The sequence below is a fragment of the Hoplias malabaricus genome, chromosome 5, assembly GCF_029633855.1.
Source record: "Hoplias malabaricus isolate fHopMal1 chromosome 5, fHopMal1.hap1, whole genome shotgun sequence".
NCBI lineage: Eukaryota > Metazoa > Chordata > Actinopteri > Characiformes > Erythrinidae > Hoplias > Hoplias malabaricus.
Window position 1 is genome coordinate 13343696 of NC_089804.1, and position 23272 is coordinate 13366967.

General features: G+C 42.1%; 3 protein-coding genes and 1 pseudogene across 3 annotated transcripts; all 4 read right to left on the reverse strand.

Annotated features, from left to right (window-relative positions):
• Positions 1-1356, reverse strand: LOC136697260 (uncharacterized). Its single transcript, XM_066672297.1, has 5 exons — positions 1230-1356; positions 1040-1119; positions 698-954; positions 396-593; positions 1-256 (listed from the first exon to the last, which is right to left on the reverse strand). Exons 1-5 carry the CDS (start codon positions 1312-1314, stop codon positions 1-3), a joined length of 876 nt encoding a protein of 291 aa, XP_066528394.1. The 5' UTR covers positions 1315-1356.
• Positions 1317-6008, reverse strand: LOC136697261 (uncharacterized). Its single transcript, XM_066672298.1, has 10 exons — positions 5882-6008; positions 5692-5771; positions 5350-5606; positions 5048-5245; positions 4689-4908; positions 3552-3580; positions 2000-2527; positions 1698-1879; positions 1560-1610; positions 1317-1439 (listed from the first exon to the last, which is right to left on the reverse strand). The coding sequence occupies exons 1-10, from the start codon at positions 5964-5966 to the stop codon at positions 1411-1413; spliced, it is 1659 nt and encodes a 552-aa protein (XP_066528395.1). The 5' UTR covers positions 5967-6008; the 3' UTR covers positions 1317-1410.
• Positions 5969-8274, reverse strand: LOC136697262 (uncharacterized). The gene is made up of 5 exons (XM_066672299.1): positions 8204-8274; positions 6652-7179; positions 6350-6531; positions 6212-6262; positions 5969-6091 (listed from the first exon to the last, which is right to left on the reverse strand). Exons 1-5 carry the CDS (start codon positions 8272-8274, stop codon positions 6063-6065), a joined length of 861 nt encoding a protein of 286 aa, XP_066528396.1. The 3' UTR covers positions 5969-6062.
• Positions 8275-13434: 5160 nt separating this feature from the next.
• LOC136697263 (chemokine XC receptor 1-like) lies at positions 13435-14521 on the reverse strand (annotated as a pseudogene).
• Between the last annotated feature and the right edge of the window lie 8751 nt (positions 14522-23272).

Below are 23272 nucleotides of genomic sequence, written 5' to 3' on the forward strand. Positions count from 1 at the left end.
TTATTTACAAAAAGCCGGAGGCTGTGGCAGTTGCACCGGTGGAGCAGACGCAGGAGCTGCGGTAGCAGGCCGTCTTCGCTGTGCCGCTTGCCCCGACAGGTCCGGAGGAGTGGGGAAAGAAAAGGTCCTAGGGTACTCCTCCGGCACCTTCTCACTAGGCTGCGGCAATGGAACGGCAGCTGTGAGGCTCGGCTTGGGCAATGGAATCTCCATCGCCAACACCGTCTGCTCCTGTTTCTTCTGGATGCTGTTGTGCCTTTAAAAAAAAAAAGAAAAAGAAAGAGAGAACAGTGTTATTCAGTGCTTGCTGGAAGAGAGCATTCCTAGCATTGATGTTAATAAAAGTCGGCTTAAAAGTCTTACCACACACTGAAGCGACGTCGCCTGCACGAGACCTGGGCTGTTCAGTACCAGCCTCCTGATCCTGCCGTAGTCCTGCAGGATTCAGCGGTTCAGGAGCCCAGCGGTTCACCCTCGCTCCAGCGACCCTTCGGCCATGAGGGTGAACGTCACACAGCTCCAAGCAAATGGCCTCCACAAGGCGGCTTGCATCTGGCCACTGCGCAGGTCCCGTTCCTTCACCCAACAAGCAGCTGTTGGGAGAAACAGAATAATACAGAACACGTTATTAAACATAAATGTGCCAGCACAGATCACGCAGCATTAAATTCTTTGTCCAGGAGTATGATTAACCTACCGCTTTAAGCTCTCGACCCCGCTGGAGACCGTGGACTTTGCATGGCTGGCCTTAAAGCGTCCCTGAAGCAGCCGCTCCCTGTGCCTCGACTGGTAAGAGACACGTTGCTTGTCGACGTCCGGCAGACGGTTCCAAAGGGCGACGATGTCGGCGACCTGCTTCTCAGAGAGACAGGCTTCGTCGCGCAAGTCCACCAGGTACCTGGCCAGCCTCACCACGCATTCGTATCCTGGCGCTCCGTCCGGCCCTCTGAAAACCTGACAAGACAAAGACGTTCGGGTTAATCGTGCTCCCTTTTCCATGTATGGTTAAACGCTCACATGTAAAAAACAAAGCACTTACTTCTTCTGCTTCCGGTTCTTGAGAGGGGAGGACCGGGTCTGCGGAAGCGTCTTCTGACTTTGCGGGAGGAGATGAAACACCTGAAACACAAACGATCACACAGCAGTTTAATAAGAGTGGCTATTTGTGCCGAATGAAAATAGATCGGCTATATGGTTACAGCACGATGATTCGCATTCAAAAACGTTACCTGTGTACTCTCTGGGCTTGGTGTAGTCCTCCACCAGTTTACAGCCCAGCATCTCCTCACTGAGCTGGTTGAGCACATGCTGCATGTGGCCAGTATAACACCGCAGCACCTGCTCCGACCGGTTCACGGATGATGAAGCGTGGTCCTCGTTCCACCTCACCAGCCCTTCCAGGAGGTATGCCTAGAAGTTCTCGGCATTGGCAGAACTGCCTGTAGGGCAAAGAAAACATATGTAAAAATCACTCCACCATGAAGTCACATGCATACAATCACAAAGTGAAGAAGAAAAATAAAGAAACACAAAAGCATCACAGTTTAGAGAGGACAAACCTGATGTCTCCATCGCCATGGCAGATGCCAGCACTTCCTCGTCTGTGGGTTCTGAAAAAGACAAATAATTAGCAATTAAAGCTGAGCTCACACTATAGAATGTGCTTGATGACCTGAACTAATGCTGTTAAAACTCACCTGAAGGGTGTGCAGACTCTCTGGGTGAATACTCCGGAAGAGGGGTGGACGTCGCTGTGGCAGACTGAGAGGAAGGGGGCCCCTGCTGTGTCGGCTCAGCATCCCTCTTCTGTATGTATATCTGAAGAGCTTCCATCTTTGTCCCACGCCTGCATGACTGAACCCTAAGCCACTGGACATAACTGTCAAAAAATAAAAAAACAATTACAATTAATTAATTTCTTACTGCTTCTAATAGTAAAACCAACATGAACACACCCTACGTACTCATATAGAACATGTAAATGAAAATGTGCTCTCACCTCCTTTTCTCCTTGTCTTTGGACTCATAAAGTTCCTTGTATGTGTTTCCCTTGTGAGTTCCAAAGCCCACCAGACAGTCGTCCGCCTGCGTATCCCGTCCCGTACGTCGCTGAATGGCATGAGCAACCTCAGGGAAGGAGCTGGCGTACTGGAGCAGTGCGTCTTTGTTGCTCATTAGTGGAGTGTCGCATCTGTTTCCAGACTCGCGCTCCGTTTGGTGTCCAGAAAGGACCATGACTGCATAGCCCAGGTCATTCTCCAGCAGCCACTTGAAGGGTTTCCCCTGGTGCCGGCCAAACTGAAGAGCACTCTGGCTGGCCAGCAGCTGGCTATCCCACGGATTTCCTCCTCCGGCCACCACTCTCCTCCTGGCCTCTGTCAAGACAGTCTTGCGGTTTTGGGCCTGGCGGGAAGCACCAGATCCGACACCGGGTAAGCTCTCTCTCGCTGCCTGAACTGCTTCGGGTGTGGGTCGAAGGGTGACCTCACCATCTGCCTCGAAGCGAAACACTGGTCGGGAATCCATTCTGTAAAAACAATATTTTAAGACAAAAATAAAAAGATCAGACCAACATTCAGACCCAGAGATCATCTTATTCAAATACAAAACAGTAGAGGGGCAGGGGGCTGAGGTGTTAAAACTCACAGCTGACCTAAATGTTTATAAGTACTATAAGCAATCAACTGAAAGCTCTACTTAATGTAACACATAACATGCTGATAATAGCTGTGATGTGTTAATGGCAGCAGATAATGATGAATGACTCCCTCTGAATGGGTCCATAATGGCTTGTTAAGCATAACAATAGAAAGACAGGACAACATAAATTCATGCATTTAAGAGGCACACTGCAGAAAGAAAAAATGGATCATTTCATTGTATTAAACTAATATTAATTTGGTAAACAGATCCACAAAACACATGATTACACACAGAGAAGAGGTTTAAAGAAGCTGGCATTAGTGGAAATGGTCTCTTTCATACAACTTGTCAATGTTTTGTACACCTAACACATACAATATTTTAAAACTACACATCTAATACATATGACTGACTATTTTAATACTAAACAACTAATGTTTTTTAGCCTGATGCTTTTAATATAATATTTTAATCAGTAAACAACAACATCTAATGGGTTTTGTACACCTAACACTTATAATTGCTTATTTTATCACTAAACAACAACAAAAACAACTCAGATGTTTTGCCTACGTTATACTGATGAATAGTTTAACGTCTGGGATTCCAAGAAATATCATTTATTCATGTAAACACAATTGTAAACACTTGTTAAACACGTTTAACAAACCTACATTCCCTACAACTAACACTTACAGTTTTACTACATTTTATAAAATCGGTGTAATTTAATTGAGAAAAAGGAGATCATAAACATAAAACAGTGTTTACACAAGCCGTTTACTGAACGCTGCGCTGTATACAACGACACACGCACCAACAACGCTGCTACCTTAATCTTTAAACGCCAAACACAAATCGTAAAAGTCTTAATAAAGTCTAAGCAATGAACGAGAAGCAGCACTTACCTTTTAATCGTTGTCTGTTCGCTGTAGAACTGAGAAAAAGAGAACGAAGCGACTCGTTTTAGAGGAGCCATTGTAAGGCCCGCCCCCTGAAACATTCACAGCCGTCGGCCAATCAGGCGTTAGAACATCCCACAGTTTCGATGAGGAACCAGTATCACACAGCCATCGGCCAATCAGTCGTTAGCACCTCCCACAGTTTCAATGTGTGGCCATTGTCAGACAGCCATCGGCGTTAGCACATCCCACTGTTTCAATGACGCACTTTGTTTGCGTCTCCGGGCCAATCATTGAAGCAGGAATTGAAACAATTGAAACAGGCCAAGTTGAAACAGGCCAGTGAGAAGCACTAGAGAGGCGGGAATTGTGAAACACTTAAGCGCGAAGATCGCTCGGTCAGAGGCGCAACATATTCTCCCATCTAGACATCATCTCTTTCAGGGAAGACCCTGCATTTTTCAACAAGATAACGCCAGACCACATTCTGCAGCAATCACAACATCATGGCTACGTAGGAGAAGGATCCGGGTACTGAAATGGCAGCCTGCAGTCCAGATCGTTCACCTATAGAGAACAATTGGAGCATCATAAAGAGGAAGACCCCACCCAATGTTCTCTGCGGCCCCCCCGCGAAGGCCCGCGACCCGATCCGGCCCAAAGACGCCACCGTGGGTCTCTTGACCGGCCGAGGACACGCTCCAGGGCGTCGGACGTGAGAAAAAAACCAAAGCAAAGGGTCCGCGGGGCACGGGCGGGCCCCACGTCCCCTCCGCTCTGCCGTTGCCCTCTTAAGAGGAGGAGCAACTCTGGACTAAGTAGCCATGTGGTGGGCTCTCAGTGGCCAAGGCAGACACCAATAGAACTGGGGCATTTTGAATTCGTAAACACTCCAACATGTGCTTTTTAGTGCATGTATAAACATTGTATGTTTTCAGTAGTATTAGTGTGAGCTTTGTCAATGGTAAAATACTATACATTTATTGAGCGACACGAGAAACGTTAATACATTTTAACTGGTTTATTTACAAGCTTATAAAAGTACTTTATGTTTTCCAAGTTTGTGAAAACGTTCGCAACAATTGCATATAAATAAAAAGGGCTCATTTATTTACAAAAAGCCGGAGGCTGTGGCAGTTGCACCGGTGGAGCAGACGCAGGAGCTGCGGTAGCAGGCCGTCTTCGCTGTGCCGCTTGCCCCGACAGGTCCGGAGGAGTGGGGAAAGAAAAGGTCCTAGGGTACTCCTCCGGCACCTTCTCACTAGGCTGCGGCAATGGAACGGCAGCTGTGAGGCTCGGCTTGGGCAATGGAATCTCCATCGCCAACACCGTCTGCTCCTGTTTCTTCTGGATGCTGTTGTGCCTTTAAAAAAAAAAAGAAAAAGAAAGAGAGAACAGTGTTATTCAGTGCTTGCTGGAAGAGAGCATTCCTAGCATTGATGTTAATAAAAGTCGGCTTAAAAGTCTTACCACACACTGAAGCGACGTCGCCTGCACGAGACCTGGGCTGTTCAGTACCAGCCTCCTGATCCTGCCGTAGTCCTGCAGGATTCAGCGGTTCAGGAGCCCAGCGGTTCACCCTCGCTCCAGCGACCCTTCGGCCATGAGGGTGAACGTCACACAGCTCCAAGCAAATGGCCTCCACAAGGCGGCTTGCATCTGGCCACTGCGCAGGTCCCGTTCCTTCACCCAACAAGCAGCTGTTGGGAGAAACAGAATAATACAGAACACGTTATTAAACATAAATGTGCCAGCACAGATCACGCAGCATTAAATTCTTTGTCCAGGAGTATGATTAACCTACCGCTTTAAGCTCTCGACCCCGCTGGAGACCGTGGACTTTGCATGGCTGGCCTTAAAGCGTCCCTGAAGCAGCCGCTCCCTGTGCCTCGACTGGTAAGAGACACGTTGCTTGTCGACGTCCGGCAGACGGTTCCAAAGGGCGACGATGTCGGCGACCTGCTTCTCAGAGAGACAGGCTTCGTCGCGCAAGTCCACCAGGTACCTGGCCAGCCTCACCACGCATTCGTATCCTGGCGCTCCGTCCGGCCCTCTGAAAACCTGACAAGACAAAGACGTTCGGGTTAATCGTGCTCCCTTTTCCATGTATGGTTAAACGCTCACATGTAAAAAACAAAGCACTTACTTCTTCTGCTTCCGGTTCTTGAGAGGGGAGGACCGGGTCTGCGGAAGCGTCTTCTGACTTTGCGGGAGGAGATGAAACACCTGAAACACAAACGATCACACAGCAGTTTAATAAGAGTGGCTATTTGTGCCGAATGAAAATAGATCGGCTATATGGTTACAGCACGATGATTCGCATTCAAAAACGTTACCTGTGTACTCTCTGGGCTTGGTGTAGTCCTCCACCAGTTTACAGCCCAGCATCTCCTCACTGAGCTGGTTGAGCACATGCTGCATGTGGCCAGTATAACACCGCAGCACCTGCTCCGACCGGTTCACGGATGATGAAGCGTGGTCCTCGTTCCACCTCACCAGCCCTTCCAGGAGGTATGCCTAGAAGTTCTCGGCATTGGCAGAACTGCCTGTAGGGCAAAGAAAACATATGTAAAAATCACTCCACCATGAAGTCACATGCATACAATCACAAAGTGAAGAAGAAAAATAAAGAAACACAAAAGCATCACAGTTTAGAGAGGACAAACCTGATGTCTCCATCGCCATGGCAGATGCCAGCACTTCCTCGTCTGTGGGTTCTGAAAAAGACAAATAATTAGCAATTAAAGCTGAGCTCACACTATAGAATGTGCTTGATGACCTGAACTAATGCTGTTAAAACTCACCTGAAGGGTGTGCAGACTCTCTGGGTGAATACTCCGGAAGAGGGGTGGACGTCGCTGTGGCAGACTGAGAGGAAGGGGGCCCCTGCTGTGTCGGCTCAGCATCCCTCTTCTGTATGTATATCTGAAGAGCTTCCATCTTTGTCCCACGCCTGCATGACTGAACCCTAAGCCACTGGACATAACTGTCAAAAAATAAAAAAACAATTACAATTAATTAATTTCTTACTGCTTCTAATAGTAAAACCAACATGAACACACCCTACGTACTCATATAGAACATGTAAATGAAAATGTGCTCTCACCTCCTTTTCTCCTTGTCTTTGGACTCATAAAGTTCCTTGTATGTGTTTCCCTTGTGAGTTCCAAAGCCCACCAGACAGTCGTCCGCCTGCGTATCCCGTCCCGTACGTCGCTGAATGGCATGAGCAACCTCAGGGAAGGAGCTGGCGTACTGGAGCAGTGCGTCTTTGTTGCTCATTAGTGGAGTGTCGCATCTGTTTCCAGACTCGCGCTCCGTTTGGTGTCCAGAAAGGACCATGACTGCATAGCCCAGGTCATTCTCCAGCAGCCACTTGAAGGGTTTCCCCTGGTGCCGGCCAAACTGAAGAGCACTCTGGCTGGCCAGCAGCTGGCTATCCCACGGATTTCCTCCTCCGGCCACCACTCTCCTCCTGGCCTCTGTCAAGACAGTCTTGCGGTTTTGGGCCTGGCGGGAAGCACCAGATCCGACACCGGGTAAGCTCTCTCTCGCTGCCTGAACTGCTTCGGGTGTGGGTCGAAGGGTGACCTCACCATCTGCCTCGAAGCGAAACACTGGTCGGGAATCCATTCTGTAAAAACAATATTTTAAGACAAAAATAAAAAGATCAGACCAACATTCAGACCCAGAGATCATCTTATTCAAATACAAAACAGTAGAGGGGCAGGGGGCTGAGGTGTTAAAACTCACAGCTGACCTAAATGTTTATAAGTACTATAAGCAATCAACTGAAAGCTCTACTTAATGTAACACATAACATGCTGATAATAGCTGTGATGTGTTAATGGCAGCAGATAATGATGAATGACTCCCTCTGAATGGGTCCATAATGGCTTGTTAAGCATAACAATAGAAAGACAGGACAACATAAATTCATGCATTTAAGAGGCACACTGCAGAAAGAAAAAATGGATCATTTCATTGTATTAAACTAATATTAATTTGGTAAACAGATCCACAAAACACATGATTACACACAGAGAAGAGGTTTAAAGAAGCTGGCATTAGTGGAAATGGTCTCTTTCATACAACTTGTCAATGTTTTGTACACCTAACACATACAATATTTTAAAACTACACATCTAATACATATGACTGACTATTTTAATACTAAACAACTAATGTTTTTTAGCCTGATGCTTTTAATATAATATTTTAATCAGTAAACAACAACATCTAATGGGTTTTGTACACCTAACACTTATAATTGCTTATTTTATCACTAAACAACAACAAAAACAACTCAGATGTTTTGCCTACGTTATACTGATGAATAGTTTAACGTCTGGGATTCCAAGAAATATCATTTATTCATGTAAACACAATTGTAAACACTTGTTAAACACGTTTAACAAACCTACATTCCCTACAACTAACACTTACAGTTTTACTACATTTTATAAAATCGGTGTAATTTAATTGAGAAAAAGGAGATCATAAACATAAAACAGTGTTTACACAAGCCGTTTACTGAACGCTGCGCTGTATACAACGACACACGCACCAACAACGCTGCTACCTTAATCTTTAAACGCCAAACACAAATCGTAAAAGTCTTAATAAAGTCTAAGCAATGAACGAGAAGCAGCACTTACCTTTTAATCGTTGTCTGTTCGCTGTAGAACTGAGAAAAAGAGAACGAAGCGACTCGTTTTAGAGGAGCCATTGTAAGGCCCGCCCCCTGAAACATTCACAGCCGTCGGCCAATCAGGCGTTAGAACATCCCACAGTTTCGATGAGGAACCAGTATCACACAGCCATCGGCCAATCAGTCGTTAGCACCTCCCACAGTTTCAATGTGTGGCCATTGTCAGACAGCCATCGGCGTTAGCACATCCCACTGTTTCAATGACGCACTTTGTTTGCGTCTCCGGGCCAATCATTGAAGCAGGAATTGAAACAATTGAAACAGGCCAAGTTGAAACAGGCCAGTGAGAAGCACTAGAGAGGCGGGAATTGTGAAACACTTAAGCGCGAAGATCGCTCGGTCAGAGGCGCAACATATTCTCCCATCTAGACATCATCTCTTTCAGGGAAGACCCTGCATTTTTCAACAAGATAACGCCAGACCACATTCTGCAGCAATCACAACATCATGGCTACGTAGGAGAAGGATCCGGGTACTGAAATGGCAGCCTGCAGTCCAGATCGTTCACCTATAGAGAACAATTGGAGCATCATAAAGAGGAAGGTGCGACAAAGAAGGCCCAAGACGATTGAACAGTTAGAGGCCTGTATTAGACATGAATATGAGAGTATTCCTATTTCTAAACTTGAGAAACTGGTCTCCTCTGTCCCAGACGTCTGTTGAGTGTTGTAAGAAGGTGGGATGCCACACAGTAGAAAAAAATGGCCTTGTCCCAAGTTTTTTGGGATTTGTTGACGCCATGAAATTTTGAAACAACAGATATTTCTCTTAAAATGATACATTCTCTCAGTTTAAACTTTTGATCTGTGATTTGTGTTCTATTATGAATAAAATATTAGATGTTGGCTCCTCCACATCATTGCATTCAATTTTTATTCACAATTTGTTTAGTGTTCCAACTTTTTTTGAATCCGGTTTGTAGTTAATCCTGCTGTATAAAATGTGAAAATGGCCTACTTGTCTAAGCTAAAATTAGACAGGTAAAGACACTACATATTATTTAATGGCTCCCAAACATGGAGCTTAGCAAAATGAATTAAATAATTAATTATCATTGACTCCGCTATGTAGTGCTTATGCCACCACGACCCATGCCTCTGGCATTCTTTTTTTTTTTTTTAATGGAAGTGTCACTTGCAAATGTAGTCATGTTGATTACCGACCAAACAGTGTATTACTCACAAGCAATTGTAACTGAACTGGAGAAAGTGGTTACAGGCAATGAATAAATTAATTTACCATAACAATCAGCCATGACATTATGACCACTTCCTTGTTTCTACACTCACAATCTATTCTCTGAGTTCCACTGACCACACAGGAGCACTTAGTAGTTTTATAATTACAGACTAAAGTCTGTTTAAAAAAATTTAAACACTGACCAATTATTGTCAACTCTGCTAGAAAAACACCTACTCTGTTGGTCCATCTTGTAGATGCAAAGTCAGTAGCTCATCTGTTGCTGCACAGTTTGTGTTGGACTTTCTCTAGCCCTTCATCAGGGGACACAACGACACTGTCTGCTGGATATTTTTAGTTGGTGGACTATTCTCAGTCCAGCAGTGACACTGATGGGTTCAAAAACTTCAGCAGCACTACTGTGTCTGATCCACTTATACGAGTACAACACACACTAACACACCACCACCACATCAGTGTCACTGCAGAGCCAAGTATGGTCCACCACCAAAATCATACCATTTCTGTGGTGGTTTTTTGGGGCTTCTGGTGAAAAGGGTCAAACAATGGACTCCAGTCTGTTACTGTAGAATTACGGAGCTGAATGAATGGACAGTGTGGGTGGTAACAAGGAGGTGATCATAATGTTCTGCGTATGTATAGTTTGTTTCTAGACACTCTAAAGTATTAACATCCTTTGTAACATTAGAGGGTCTCCCCACCGACCACCAATCTGCAGCATCTACTTGGATGATGTGATAGCAGTCAGCCTGCAACTGACCACATCAGGTGTGTGTTAGAGAGGTGATAGCACAAGACTAGGAAAACAAACTGGACATGATACCAATGCATCTTTGGGCATCACACACATTACACACACCAAACTTTATGTACAAAGCATTAAAACCCCTCTCAAAACTTTATGTAGACTGACGTTTGGTACCCAGCATGGATAGTGTGTAATCAGGGAACTGTAGTGTTGACCCAGATATAGGTTTGTCTGTTGTGGAGTAAGTGAGGAACGTTAGGATGTACTTTTGGGAATGTGGAACAGTAATCTCTTTGGGTGTCTGAGGTCATGCAGCCACAGAAAACACGGTGAAATCTATTAAACAGCTTATGGAAATATGCAAAAAAATATACAGATCTTATGCCAACATTAGTTTAAAGGCTGGTCAAACACACACAGACAACCAAGTGATACAGTTAGGTTTAATAACACTTCTAAGTCAAATTGCAGTCAGTGATTTATGCTGGGTTTTATGGTGACTCATTGCTAAATTTTAAATGACAAATGTAGACATTATCAAACCATCCCAAGCCTCTGCTGGAATGAAGAGCTGGTGTTGCCAGTCAGGTCAGAGTTTAGAAACTTCCTATTACTCTAAAAGCTTTTATAAGTCATCAGTACATGTTTATTTTTTCCAGGGATATATTACTGCAAACAAAGCAAATAGATACCATTTAGAAACTGCTGATACATCTCTGCTCATTAATGTTCATAGTTTGCCCTGTGACTTTCTTTCAGGATGAAAGAGGAAGCAGTGTTCACACTCGCATTGAGAGACACTGGCTGGGTTCATTCAAGATTTCATTCAGCACAATTTATATGCAGTCACGGGCTGCATAATATGACTCATATTGTAGCATGAGTCATATTATGTAAAATAAAAACCTTTGCTCACCACTAGATTTTCATATGTAGTCCAAAGTTCAAAAGTGTGCAGAGTAAACCCAGTGTTAGACAAAACTGAAGCCCAGTACATGAAACAACTGTTCTGTGATTTAAGAATGTTGACCCTTTAATAGTCTCTAAAATTAGTGTAGTTTTTATCTCGTATTTATTTACCAGGGGTCTACAGGTAGTGTCACTGATGCACAGTTCCAGTGTCCTGGGGTTGTGGGTTTCATCCCTGCCCTGATTCACTGTATATGAGCAATTTGATGAGCTCTCCCTTTGTCTGCATGGGTTTCCTCTGGACACTTTGGTTTCCTTCCACAGTGCAAAATTGCAAGCTGGTAGGGAGATCGGTTGGAAAATGCCCATCAGTGAGAGTGTTAGTGTCTATGTGAGTGTGTGATGACCCGGCAGGATGAGATGGGAAAAATAATTTTGTCACTTATCTGTCATTTATCTAATCTTCTTGCATTCGTTCTTCATTCAAATATGCATTCATTCACCATTCATCTGACAGCGCAGCCCCTACATTGCAGTAGGTTAGATGGGTTCTATATGTTTAAGTTGGTTGAGCCCACAAGTTGTCTTTTCTGGAGCAGTGAAATTAAATATAGCAGCAGAATAGCACAAAGTATCTGTCTGTGGTGATGGGGGGCAGGTGGAGCCGAAAAGCCAGGATGAAAAAAGGAAATGTGTTGGAAGAAGATGCTGCAAAATGTGCAAAATTAACAAATATGTTTTCCAGAGGACAGACCCCAGATGCAGCCGATAAAGAGAGATAAGGAAATAAATTATTGTTATTATTATTATTAATAATAATAATAATAATAATAATAATAATAGGTGGCACGGTGGCACTTTAGGTAGTGTCACAGTCACACAGCTCCAGGGACCTCTCTCTGTGAGGAGTGTGGTGTGTTCTCCCTGTGTCTGCGTGGGTTTCCTCCAGGTGACTGTCTGTGAGGAGTGTGGTGTGTTCTCCCTGTGTCCGCGTGGGTTTCCACCGGGTGAGTGTCTTTGAGGAGTGTGGTGTGTTCTCCCTGTGTCCATTTGGGTTTCCTCCGGGTGACTGTCTGTGAGGAGTATGGTGTGTTCTCCCTGTGTCTGCGTGGGTTTCCTCCGGGTGCTCCGGTTTCCTCCCACACTCCAAAGACACACGTTGGTAGGTGAATTGGCGCCTCAAAAGTGTCCGTAGGTGTGAGTGTGTGAGTGAATGTGTGTGTGTTGCCCTGTGAAGGACTGGAGTCTCCTCCAGGGTGTATTCTTGCCTTGTGCCCAATGATTCCAGGTAGGCTCTGGACCCACCACGACCCTGAACTGGATAAGCTTGGTGGGTTTTGGACCCACAGTGACCCTGAAGCGGCTACAGAAAATGAATTAATGTTTTTAGCTACATTAATGAGTTATGTAAAGAGGTTTATTTACAATGTGGATTGACAGATTTAAATCTAGTATTTTAGTCCAAAAAAATAGAACGGCATGAAAAAAATGTAAAACAAAACTTTTAAAAAAAATGACAATTTTGTTACTTTACATTGATAATACAATTACTTAGTAAAACATTTTTTTTTTCAGTTTAAATATTTATATTGTCAATAGTTTTTTATAATATATACTTATTAAAATGCAATTTTTGAAGAATATGTGACAAATGTATTTCAAGTTGCACTGTAAATCAATATAAGTGTAAAAGATGCTTCATTTTGTATCTTCAGTTGTTTTCATGATGAACTTGAAAACATGAATCTTTGGTTTTAACTTAAACATGACATTTTGCCTGTTTATTTGGGTCATGTGTGTTTTTGTGCATGTTTCCACACTGTATGCTTTATTCCCACATCAAACAAACACTGCACTGTTTTCCGTCTACATTGTGTTTTTACAGTAAATGTATGACATATGAAACCTCTTAAAAACAGTTCATATTTTCCTTGTTATGGAAACATCCACTATATTTTATTGTTACTTGTGTTGTAAGACAACATGTTAGCCACAGTTTAACACACCAGATGTGTACATAGATGTGATTTTTTTAAGGGTGGTTTTCTTCTGAAAATAACAGATAATATAGAAAATTTTATCATAAGTGAGCTGTATAATGGAGTTTCCACAAAAACAATTCCACTTTTTTTCCAGGAAATTGAAAGGATAATTGCTATTGATAACAATTAAATAGAAATTAAGGGTGATTACATATATATATATATATATATATATATATATATATATATATATATCTTATTGAACATCCCTCAAAGAGCACCATCTTTGTAATACCTTATTTAATACCACATAATAATTACAGCAATGTGCCAAGATTTTCAACAGCTGGTCCAAGGCCTTGGAATTTCTGTAATGCTCTGTGTGTTCTGATTGTCGGCATTGTCAGTCTTACTGAGTAAAGATACCTCCAGAGTTGTTTCATGGTCACTATATTGAGCCCTGAGAACCCAGAATTTCTGGCCATTTGGTGGGGTCCTTGAAACTTTTTTCACAAAAAAAATCTGTAGAAATGTCTTCACATGATTTCTGAATTTTACACCAACAAAAACATAAAACACTGGATTAAGACAGCAGTGGGAGAAAGCGAGAAGTTTGAAGATGTAAGATGCATAATCAAGATGATCACTGACTTTACAATCTGCAAATTCTGTATCCCAAAATAAACTAATGACTTCAAAAATATGACTATGTTATAAGGAGCCCAACCAACAAAGAACACAGCCACAATGCAGAAGATGAGTTCATAGTCCTGTGTTTCTTCTTTGTTCGGGACTTGAGGACAGTCTGAACTATTCGTATGTAGCAAAAAGCCATGACCAAAACTGCAACCACAAAAAAACAGTTTTGTTCAAATGTAACAGCAATGATGGTCGTTGTGCTGTTAATCTCACAGTGAAGACTGTTGCTGTCATCTGGGTCAGACACGACAGAGCTTTGCACTGAGGCTGGTATTGCTGCTGCAGCACTCACCACCCAAGCCAAGATGGGAACAACTGCAAACTTCTGACCTGTCTCCCAGTCCGACAGAGGGTAGACCACCGCTACATAGCGCTGAATAGTCAACAACATCAGGAAAACACTGCTACTGTAAAATCCAGTAAAGAAGACAAAGTTGACACCTTTGCACAATGCGTCTCCAAATATCCAGCCCCAGATGAAGTAACAGGCCCAAAATGGAAGTCCAAGAGTGAACATCAGGTCAGACACAGCCAAGTTGAGGATGAAGAGGTTGGTCAATGATTTCAGGGACTTGTAGAGGGCAAGGATCACCAGAACCATTACGTTACCAATGAGACTGAGAATGATCACGATGGTAAAGAATATGGGAATTGCAATAGATCTAACTCTTGCTACAGTTTCCTTGTGACATATTTCATCAGCTTCCTCGTCATAAGTATCATACATTGGTACACGTTTATTTTCTGTATCTGTACTGTGTTCTGAAAAGAAAAGAAAAAACAGATTAGTGCTGAATCTCGTCTCAGTACAGTTCTTCACTTAACAACACATGAAGTAAGGAAGTTGTTTCTGTGTGAGAAGGTCATCATTACAGCAATTCAGTGAATTTATAAAGTCCAGTCATTTGAATCATTACTGGCTTTAAATCTAAGATAAATCAAAACCTATGATTCAAAGTTAAAAAGGCAGAACTTACCCATATCTTTTGTGCCCAAATAATTCTATAAAATGATTTTCTCCAAAGTGAAAACCTGAAAAAAATTAATGTGGTTTCTTTAGGTTTAAACCAAACTTTTATCTTTTTAAAATGTCAAGATATTAGAACAGTTTGAGCTCTCGTTTGAACTGAAAGGAACAATTCAGGAGAGGGTGGTTCTTACAGTCAGACTACTCCCCATTCTCTATATTCCTCATTAACAGAAACTGAAAGCTTTTCTATTTTTGTTTAGTGAGCAGTAGTTGTTATATATTTTCAGAATTACATGAATGATTTGTCTCTCAGTGACTGCAGGCTGCTCAGGACTGGATGCATGGTTTGAGCACCTGCCCCTTTACCCTATTTACCCTCAGTGTATTTAGGTGTTTGTCACGTGACTATGGCGGCACCCGCCGCTCCTGTCCCCGTGACTATGGCGCCGCTCCTGTCCATGTCCGTAGGTCGGCCCGAAGGACTTCAGGGCCGATCCCCAGAACTGTGCCCAGGCTGGTTCCTCAGACTGCCCCACAGACATTAGCCAGTCCTGGGCACCCCGCTGTTATATTGGTTCCCTTGTCTGTCCCTGTCTTGGTTCCTGTCTCTGTCCTTGTCCCAGTACCCGTGTCAGCCTTTGTCTCTGTCCCTGTACCTGTTACTGTATTCATGTCTGTCCCCGTAAACGTCTTGGTCCCTGTTCCCCTGTCCAGTCCAGTCCACTGTCAGTCCTGTCCAGTCCCCGTTTCAACCCTCTGTCTTGTCTCATGTCCAGTCCCCTGTTAGTCCTGTCCAGTCCCCGTTTCAACTCTCTGTCTTGTCTCATGTCCAGTCCCCTGTTAGTCCTGTCCAGTCTCCGTTTCAACCCTCTGTCTTGTCTCACATCCAGTTCCCGTATCCATCCAATGTCCAGTCACCTGTCTTGTCTCCGGTCCAGTTTCCCTTTCAATCCCCTGTCCAGTCTCCAGTCCCGTCTCCGTTTCAGTCTAGTGTCATGTCACCTGTCCTGTCTTCTGTCCAGTCACGTACCCCTGTCCAGTCTAACGTTCCTATCCTGTCCAGTGTCTTGTCACCAGTCTCTGCTCCCGTCCAGTCCCAGCACCAAGTCCTGTCACCTGTCCCGTCTTCTGTCCAGTCCGTTTCCATCCAGTGTCATGTCCAATGTCAAAAACCCTGTCAAGTCTCATGTGTCCACTCCCGTCATGTCCAGTCCGTTCCAGTCTTTTGTTACCTCCCTTTGTCAGTTACCTGTCATGTCCCATGTCCCGTCTCGTATATTCGGTCCTGTCGTGTCCCCAGCTCCTGTGTCGGTTCCCGTCCTGTCCTGAGTCCTGTCACCCGTTGGTTTGTTGTCCTGTCTTGTTTTCCGTGCCCTCTTCTGTGCCAGCTCCTGGGGGGTTTAGGAGTACGCGCCCGGGAGTTGCGCGTTCTTGGGGGGGGGCATCTGTCACGCCTTCGTCCTGTCATGTCTGTTGTCCCCGGCCATATGCTTTTAGCACATGGCTATGTTTTGTTTATGTCCTTGTCTCCGCCCTCGTCCCGCCTCCTCGTCCGTGTCATGTGTTAACCCGTCCTCGTTATCTGTCCAGGTGTGTCTCGTTTGTGTCTGTATTTAAGCCCTCTTGTCTCTCATCCGTTGGTCGTACATTTCTCCTTTCACATTTCTCATGTCTAGTCGGTCGTGTTTTCGAGTCTGTCCATCTGTCTCCACAGTTTCTCCGTGTTTGTTTCCCTAGTCGTTGTTTCGTGTTGTAGTTTCTTTTCCTCTCTCGTTCCTTCGTTTTCTCTTTAGTCTGTCAGTCCCGTTTGCACTGTTTAGCTCCCCTTGTTTAGTTTAGCCTGGTTAGCTCCCTGTTTGTTTTCGTTATGTTAATGTATCTTTGTTTTGTTATTCTCCTTTATTAAAAAGCTGTGTTTTAGCGAGTGCGTCCGCCTCCCTCAATCCGCCCCTCGTTCCTGACAGTGTTGTCTTGGTTAGTGAGTGTAATTGCTGTATTTTATGTGATAGTTCCTCAACTCTATTCTATCCTGGCAGTACAGGTGGATAGGCTTTATTCAATATCACTGTCACAAACCATATATTAAAGCTCTGACATTCTTTTTAACAAAGTATCACTTGCATATTGTGGTCATGTTGATTGCAGCCAAACGATGTAGTACTCACAGACAGTTTTAATGGAAAAGGAGAAAGTGATTACTGGCAAAGAATGAATGAATTTACACAGAGCAACCGTAACATTATGACCACTGCCTTGTTTCTACACTCACTGACCAATCTCTGAATTCCACTGACCTCACAGGATGCCGTTATATTTTTATAATTAAAGACTACAGTCCAGTGGTTGCTATGTATTTTATTTCCTCCATTTCACCCTATTCTTCCATGGTCAGGACAGAACCACTGCAGAGAAGGTATGATTTAGTTTGTGGATTATTCTCAGATAATAATGTGTTGGTGTGTTAATGTTTGTTGTGCAGGTACAAGTGGATCAGACACATCAATGCTGCTTACATTACCATGTACTCTCACTGTCCACTCTGTTACAAACACCTACCGTGATGGTCAACCTTGTAAATGTAAAGTCAGAGACAGTAGCTCATCTGTTGCCATACAGTTTGTGTTGGTCTTTCTCTAGCCCTTTTTGAATTGACACAGAATGCTGTTGGCTGGATTTTTTTGGTAAATGTCTATAGTCTGATGGGCACAGTTCAGTGAGTTGCGAGTTCTATCCTGGTTGCAACTATATAAATAAAGTCCAAGCCACGTGAAGAAATAAAACTTGTTCTGTAATATGTCTTGTTTGAGAGCAATTGAGCATTAATTAGAGTCAGTTTCACCACATTGCAATAGTCCTTCTCCAGCAGAGATACACAGGTTGGTAAAGTTAGATTGATAGCGGATATTCGGGTTTCATCCCTCTTCTTGCTCCATTATTTCCAATTCACTGAGCACATGATGTATATTGTAAGTTATTAAGTATAATTTATTGTACATAGAGATTTGCCACATGTGAAAATGTGTCTAAAATACCGCATGAATTCTTTACTGGATTGTAATAATTAGATCAGTGGTCCCTAGTCTAAAGGTCCAGGACTCACTAGAGATAGGTCTCTCAGTCCAAGACAAATAAGATTAAGTGAATAAAATGCTTACCTTAGTAAATATATTTACCTTAGTTTCACAAAAACAACCAACCTATATAAACAGAGGAGCTTTGGACTGAAGTGAGAAGATATTGGCTAACTTCTCAGCAAGCTGTCCATTGGGGCTTGTTAAGATGCTGTTCTTTTCATTGTAATAAATGTAATTATTTTGCAATGAAAGGATGGTGTCAGCGTAGCGGTCTTTTTCAGTGTCTTCTTCACAATTCTGAAATTAACTACACGAATTTGGCGACGAGGATGGGATTCGAGTTGTGGCCTTCATCATCTGGCAGCTCCTTCATATAGACTACCGCTTAAAGCCGGCAAATAAAGGTGAGCTTTTCACAAATTTGAGCACGGGTTGTATGCTTGATCTTTTTGATAGTTGGGCTGCACCATATTAGACTCATTAGTGTATGCAGTATTGTGTTGATGGTGCTGGGAGAGTTTTCTTTGTTTTAAATTAAAATAATGTAAAGATAGAATAAAGGTAATAGTAAAAGTGTAAAAAAGGAAAGGAAAATTTGAAGTATAAGTGTAGAATAGCTTAATTAGTAACAATAAAGTGAGCTAACAAATGACATGTGGATTTTAGTAAATAGGGCCCTTTTTTGCTTAAAATAGTAAGACATGAATTTTTAGTCACTATGTGAAAGTAAGCTTTGAGTTATTGTGGAATTGGAATATATTAAAAATAGTTAGAATCCCTGGGGCCCAGTGGCATTTGGTTAAAATTTATGTAAGGTTAAAGTTAAGGAATATAAGGCAAATAGAAGAGAAATGAGAAAATTAAAAGTGAAGAAATAAAAGAATAAAGGAATAAAGAAAATAATGATTTAAAAGGAAAAAGAATAAAGGAAAAATGGAAAATAATGAGTTAAAAGGAAAAGGAATAAAGGAAAAAGAGAAAATAGTGTAGGTAGCCGCTGTTGGATGAAGCCCTCTTTTATAGAGGCGGGATTATCCGGGCCTAAATCCTGAAAAATCATTAGATGATTTTTGTGTTCAGTTCACAGGAACTGGAGGAGTAAACTAATTTGGTTTAATTTGGGGTGCCCACTCAAAACACTGTTGACGAACACTGTTTGATGCTGCCTTGTGTAAATGGAGCTGGTCTCACTTGCCCCTCTCTGGTGTTGTGTATTGGTTTATGTTCTATGTTTTTTGCACTTTAATGTGTGCACTGTTTTATGTTTGCACTAGCTTTGCACTAGTTGCACTTTAATGTTGTGTATTGTCTTATGTAGCACCTTGGTCCTGGAGGAACGCTATTTTGTTTCACTGTTTACTGTAAACATTGTATACTGCTGAAATGACAAACTACTTGAACTTGTTTGTTTGTTTTTGTCCATAAGAAGTGAGAGCTGAAATGTGAGAGGGAATGGCCATTCTCCTCCTTCTGTTTGACCTGTTCAGATTGAGAGTGTGTGTGTGACAAAGTCTCAATAAAAAAATGAATGCAGGAGGTGATTATGAATAAGGGATTATAAATTAATAGGGATAGATATTGATAAATTCTAAGCAAGCTCCACAAGCTCAGACGTTTGCACTGGGCCAGGGGTCTTTTAAAATGGAGTGTGGCAAAATGGAAGACTGTTCTGTGGTCAGATGGGTCACGATTTGAAGTTCTTTATGGAACACTGGGACGCCATGTCATCCGGACCAGAGAGGACAAGGATAACCCAAGTTGTTATCAACACTCCGTTTAGAAGCCTGCACCACTGATGTCATCTCTTTCAGGGAAGACCCTGCATTTTTCAACAAGATAATGCCAGACCACATTCTACAGCAATCGCAACATCATGGCTACGTAGGAGAAGGATCTGGGTACTGAAATGGCAGCCTGCAGTCCAGATCTTTCACCTATAGAGAACATTTGGAGCATCATAAAGAGGAAGGTGCGACAAAGAAGGCCCAAGACGATTGAATAGCCTGTATTAGACATGAATGGGAGAGCATTCCTATTTCTAAACTTGAGAAACTGGTCTCCTCTGTCCCCAGACGTCTGTTGAGTGTTGTTAGAAGGGGGGATGCATTCTCGCAGTTTAAACCTTTGATCTGTTATTTGTTTTCTATTCTGAATATTATATTAGATGTTAGCACCTCCACATAATTGCATTCAGTTTTTACTCACAATTAGTTTAGTGTCCCAACTTTTTTGGAATCCGGTTTGTACATATAAGCATACTGAATGTTTAATTAGTAATAAGTAAGCTCAATGTTTCCCTTATCCTGTGGGTTGTGTGAGAGAGAAAAAGTAGGAGGGCAGACAGTGAGCAACTGACTACAGCTCACCAGCAGAAGGGGGTACTGAAGTCTCAGTGAGCAGCTAGATCCTGTCTGAGCAAGGCTTATATATGTTTATCCACAGACTCTTTCATAAATACCTGCATTTAATATATGTATATATACACACATATAGTCATTATTGCTGATATACATTTAGACTGCTTTTACGTATAGACTACTGTAAGAAATTTCTCAATTTAGGCTTAATATTCATTTATGTGTGGGCATATAAGAGACTATATGACAATTTTTAAAAGAAAAACTTGGCAACAGATTGACTGATGCAGTTCATTTATTAAGATAACATACTTGTTTGGTTCATTTTATTAAGGGTTATAAATGTGAGTTATATTCAACTATGAGTCTAAGCTTGTCTGGGGTTTATTGTTGAGATTCTTTGCTACTTTGAGGTGTTCATTTGGAAAATAAATAGACAATTGTTGTGTTGCAATCAAATGCAATGACAGTTCAGAAAGCACAGGACCAAGAAACCTCAGATTTTCTCAAAAGAAAAGAAAAGAAACAGGCTGTAGTTATACAAAGTCAGCCTTCAACTCAGCCGGTACCACAATCTCAGCTGAATCAGACACAACCTCAAGTAAACCAGTCCACATCAGAGGTGCCAGTTACATTCTGGTCACAGCCAGTTTTTGGTCAGATGCAGACTTGGAGAAGAAGAGGTCGAGGAAATTTAGCTAGAGGAAGACCTGGAAGATTTAACCTGAACTTTCAGCAGTCCCCTGAAGTGTGCTATAATTGTGGACAGTTTGGTCACTTTGCACATGAGTGCTTCAGACCTGTTGGGTCCTTTGAATCTGGATGACCAAGGATTAGTTCACATAGCAAGGGGGGAAACTAAGAAAATTACAAAGAACTTGAAGGATTTAAGCATCATATTCACATAAAAAAATGAGTATGTCATTAGCAAGTGCACAATTTGCCTGGAAATTAATATTCAGAGGGGTCCTATGCGTAAAGTAGTTTTGGAATTTAATGAAATAATAAAAACAGGTAGAAGGTAAATACAAGATTTTGTGGAAAATATTTTATTATTTAAGCCTGAGTTTGTCTAACTAAGTAGGAGCTCAATCTGTTGCCGAGTTTTTGTGTAGAGAAGTCATAAGCAAGTGGGGATTTCCAGATCAAATACCTTCAGATAATGGGAAAGAGTTTGTGGATGAAACAGTGAAATTAATTTTGCAAAAATTAGGAATTAAACAGCATCTGGGTACAGTATACCATCCACAAAGCCAAGGGATTTGTGAAAAAATGAATGGTGTTTTAAAAAATCAGATTGTTAAAATCTGCCAGCACACAGGTTTAAATTGGATAGCAGCATTTCCATTAGTATTAATGGTGTGTCGCTCAAGTGAGCTACATGATTTGCACATGACTCCTCATGAGTTGGTGACAGGCAGACAAATGCCAACTCCATGTTTGCGTACAAGTTTGCATCCAAGCTTAGGCCTTTTAGAAGATGACATGTGAGCATATGTTTCATACCTAAATAACTTGCATAAAAGAATATCATTTCAGACAAGCAAAGAAAAGAGAAGGTGCAGGAGAAGCTGGATGAGCAAAAGAGGAGTACAGTGCAACCTGGAGACAAGGTGTTCATGAAGGTGTTTAGAAGAAAATGGTATAACGAACGCATGGGAACATCCTTTTGAAGCTGTTCGCAGTACTGGAACTGCGATCCAGGTTAGAGGGTCTCCAACGTGGTATCATTAGATGAAACACCTCTCTCAGAAGGAGGAGATGCTGCAGGTTCAGAAGAGCCAAGAGAAAGTGTGGAAGAACATACAAAAAATAACAGGCATGAGACAAACGAGAGTCAAACTCCTGAAGAGGAGATTGTCCCTGGTTTGGATGATGTTGATGACATTTCTGACAATGCCAAAAATGAGGCAGCTAGTAAACAAGACAAAAGATTTGGAGACATTGACAGTCTATGTCCCAGAAACAGCAGGTCCCACACGAGTGGACAGCCAACCATCAAAAATTACAGAGAGCAGAAATCCCACTTCATTACAATTCAGAGACTTGGCTCAACAACGGAGTCCAAGACCAGTTCAGAAAAAGTTTAGACCTAAACGCTCTAGAGTAGAAGAAATTTTGAGGAATTCCACTTTTCCAGTCCTGAATATTACTGAAAGAGTCATATCACAACTAACTACATTGGCACAACGGATAATTACAACAATATCATCACCATTGAAAACTGAAGATGAAATTAAACAGTTCATCTTCCCTGTAAATGTGGAAGACTTAATAAGGGGAGTAATAGTCCTCCTAATTGGAAAAATAGTCTTGACCAGAGAAAATATCTTTTGTTTAATGCCTTTAGATGGTTCGAAATTAGAGATGATTGTTCAATTGTTTTGCATACTGTTACATGGGAGGACCAAGGGGAATACACTTGTACTTATTTAGAGCCAGAGCTTAAATTTATACCAATTCAAAATATGTGGAGAGAAGGTTACATAACTCGTACAGTGACAATTATGATAAAGAACTCAAGTCCTATTAAAGTTTACACAGTTACTAAAGGAGTTCTGGATCAAAGTACTGTAACAACCACTCTGGAAATTAATAAAACACATAAAAACCTAATCACTTTAGCTTCAGAAATAATTAAGGGAAATAATACAATGAATCAAATTACTGCTTTAGCTACGTCATCAAAGGAGTTGAATGCTTGGTTAATACAAATATTTGGTCCAATGGGAACAATGTTAGCTCAAGTTTTTGGAGCAGCTCTTTTATCCTTGTGTATAATGATTTGTTTTGTACACTGTTGTTAACCTATGCTAAGGCTATGATACAAAAAGGGGCAGGAGTTGTGATGCCTGGAGGTCCAGCGCAGATGCCATTATTAAGTGGAACTGACTCTGACAAACATGACAATGAAATATTGGAAAGTAACCTGGTGGAGAAATCTCCGTTTTGAAATTCTTTTATTATTCTTTTATTATTTAACTATATCATTATTTTATTAATGCATTACATATTTCATTAATAATTTATTATAATGAATTGAAGAGTAAAATAATAATAATAATAATAATAATAAT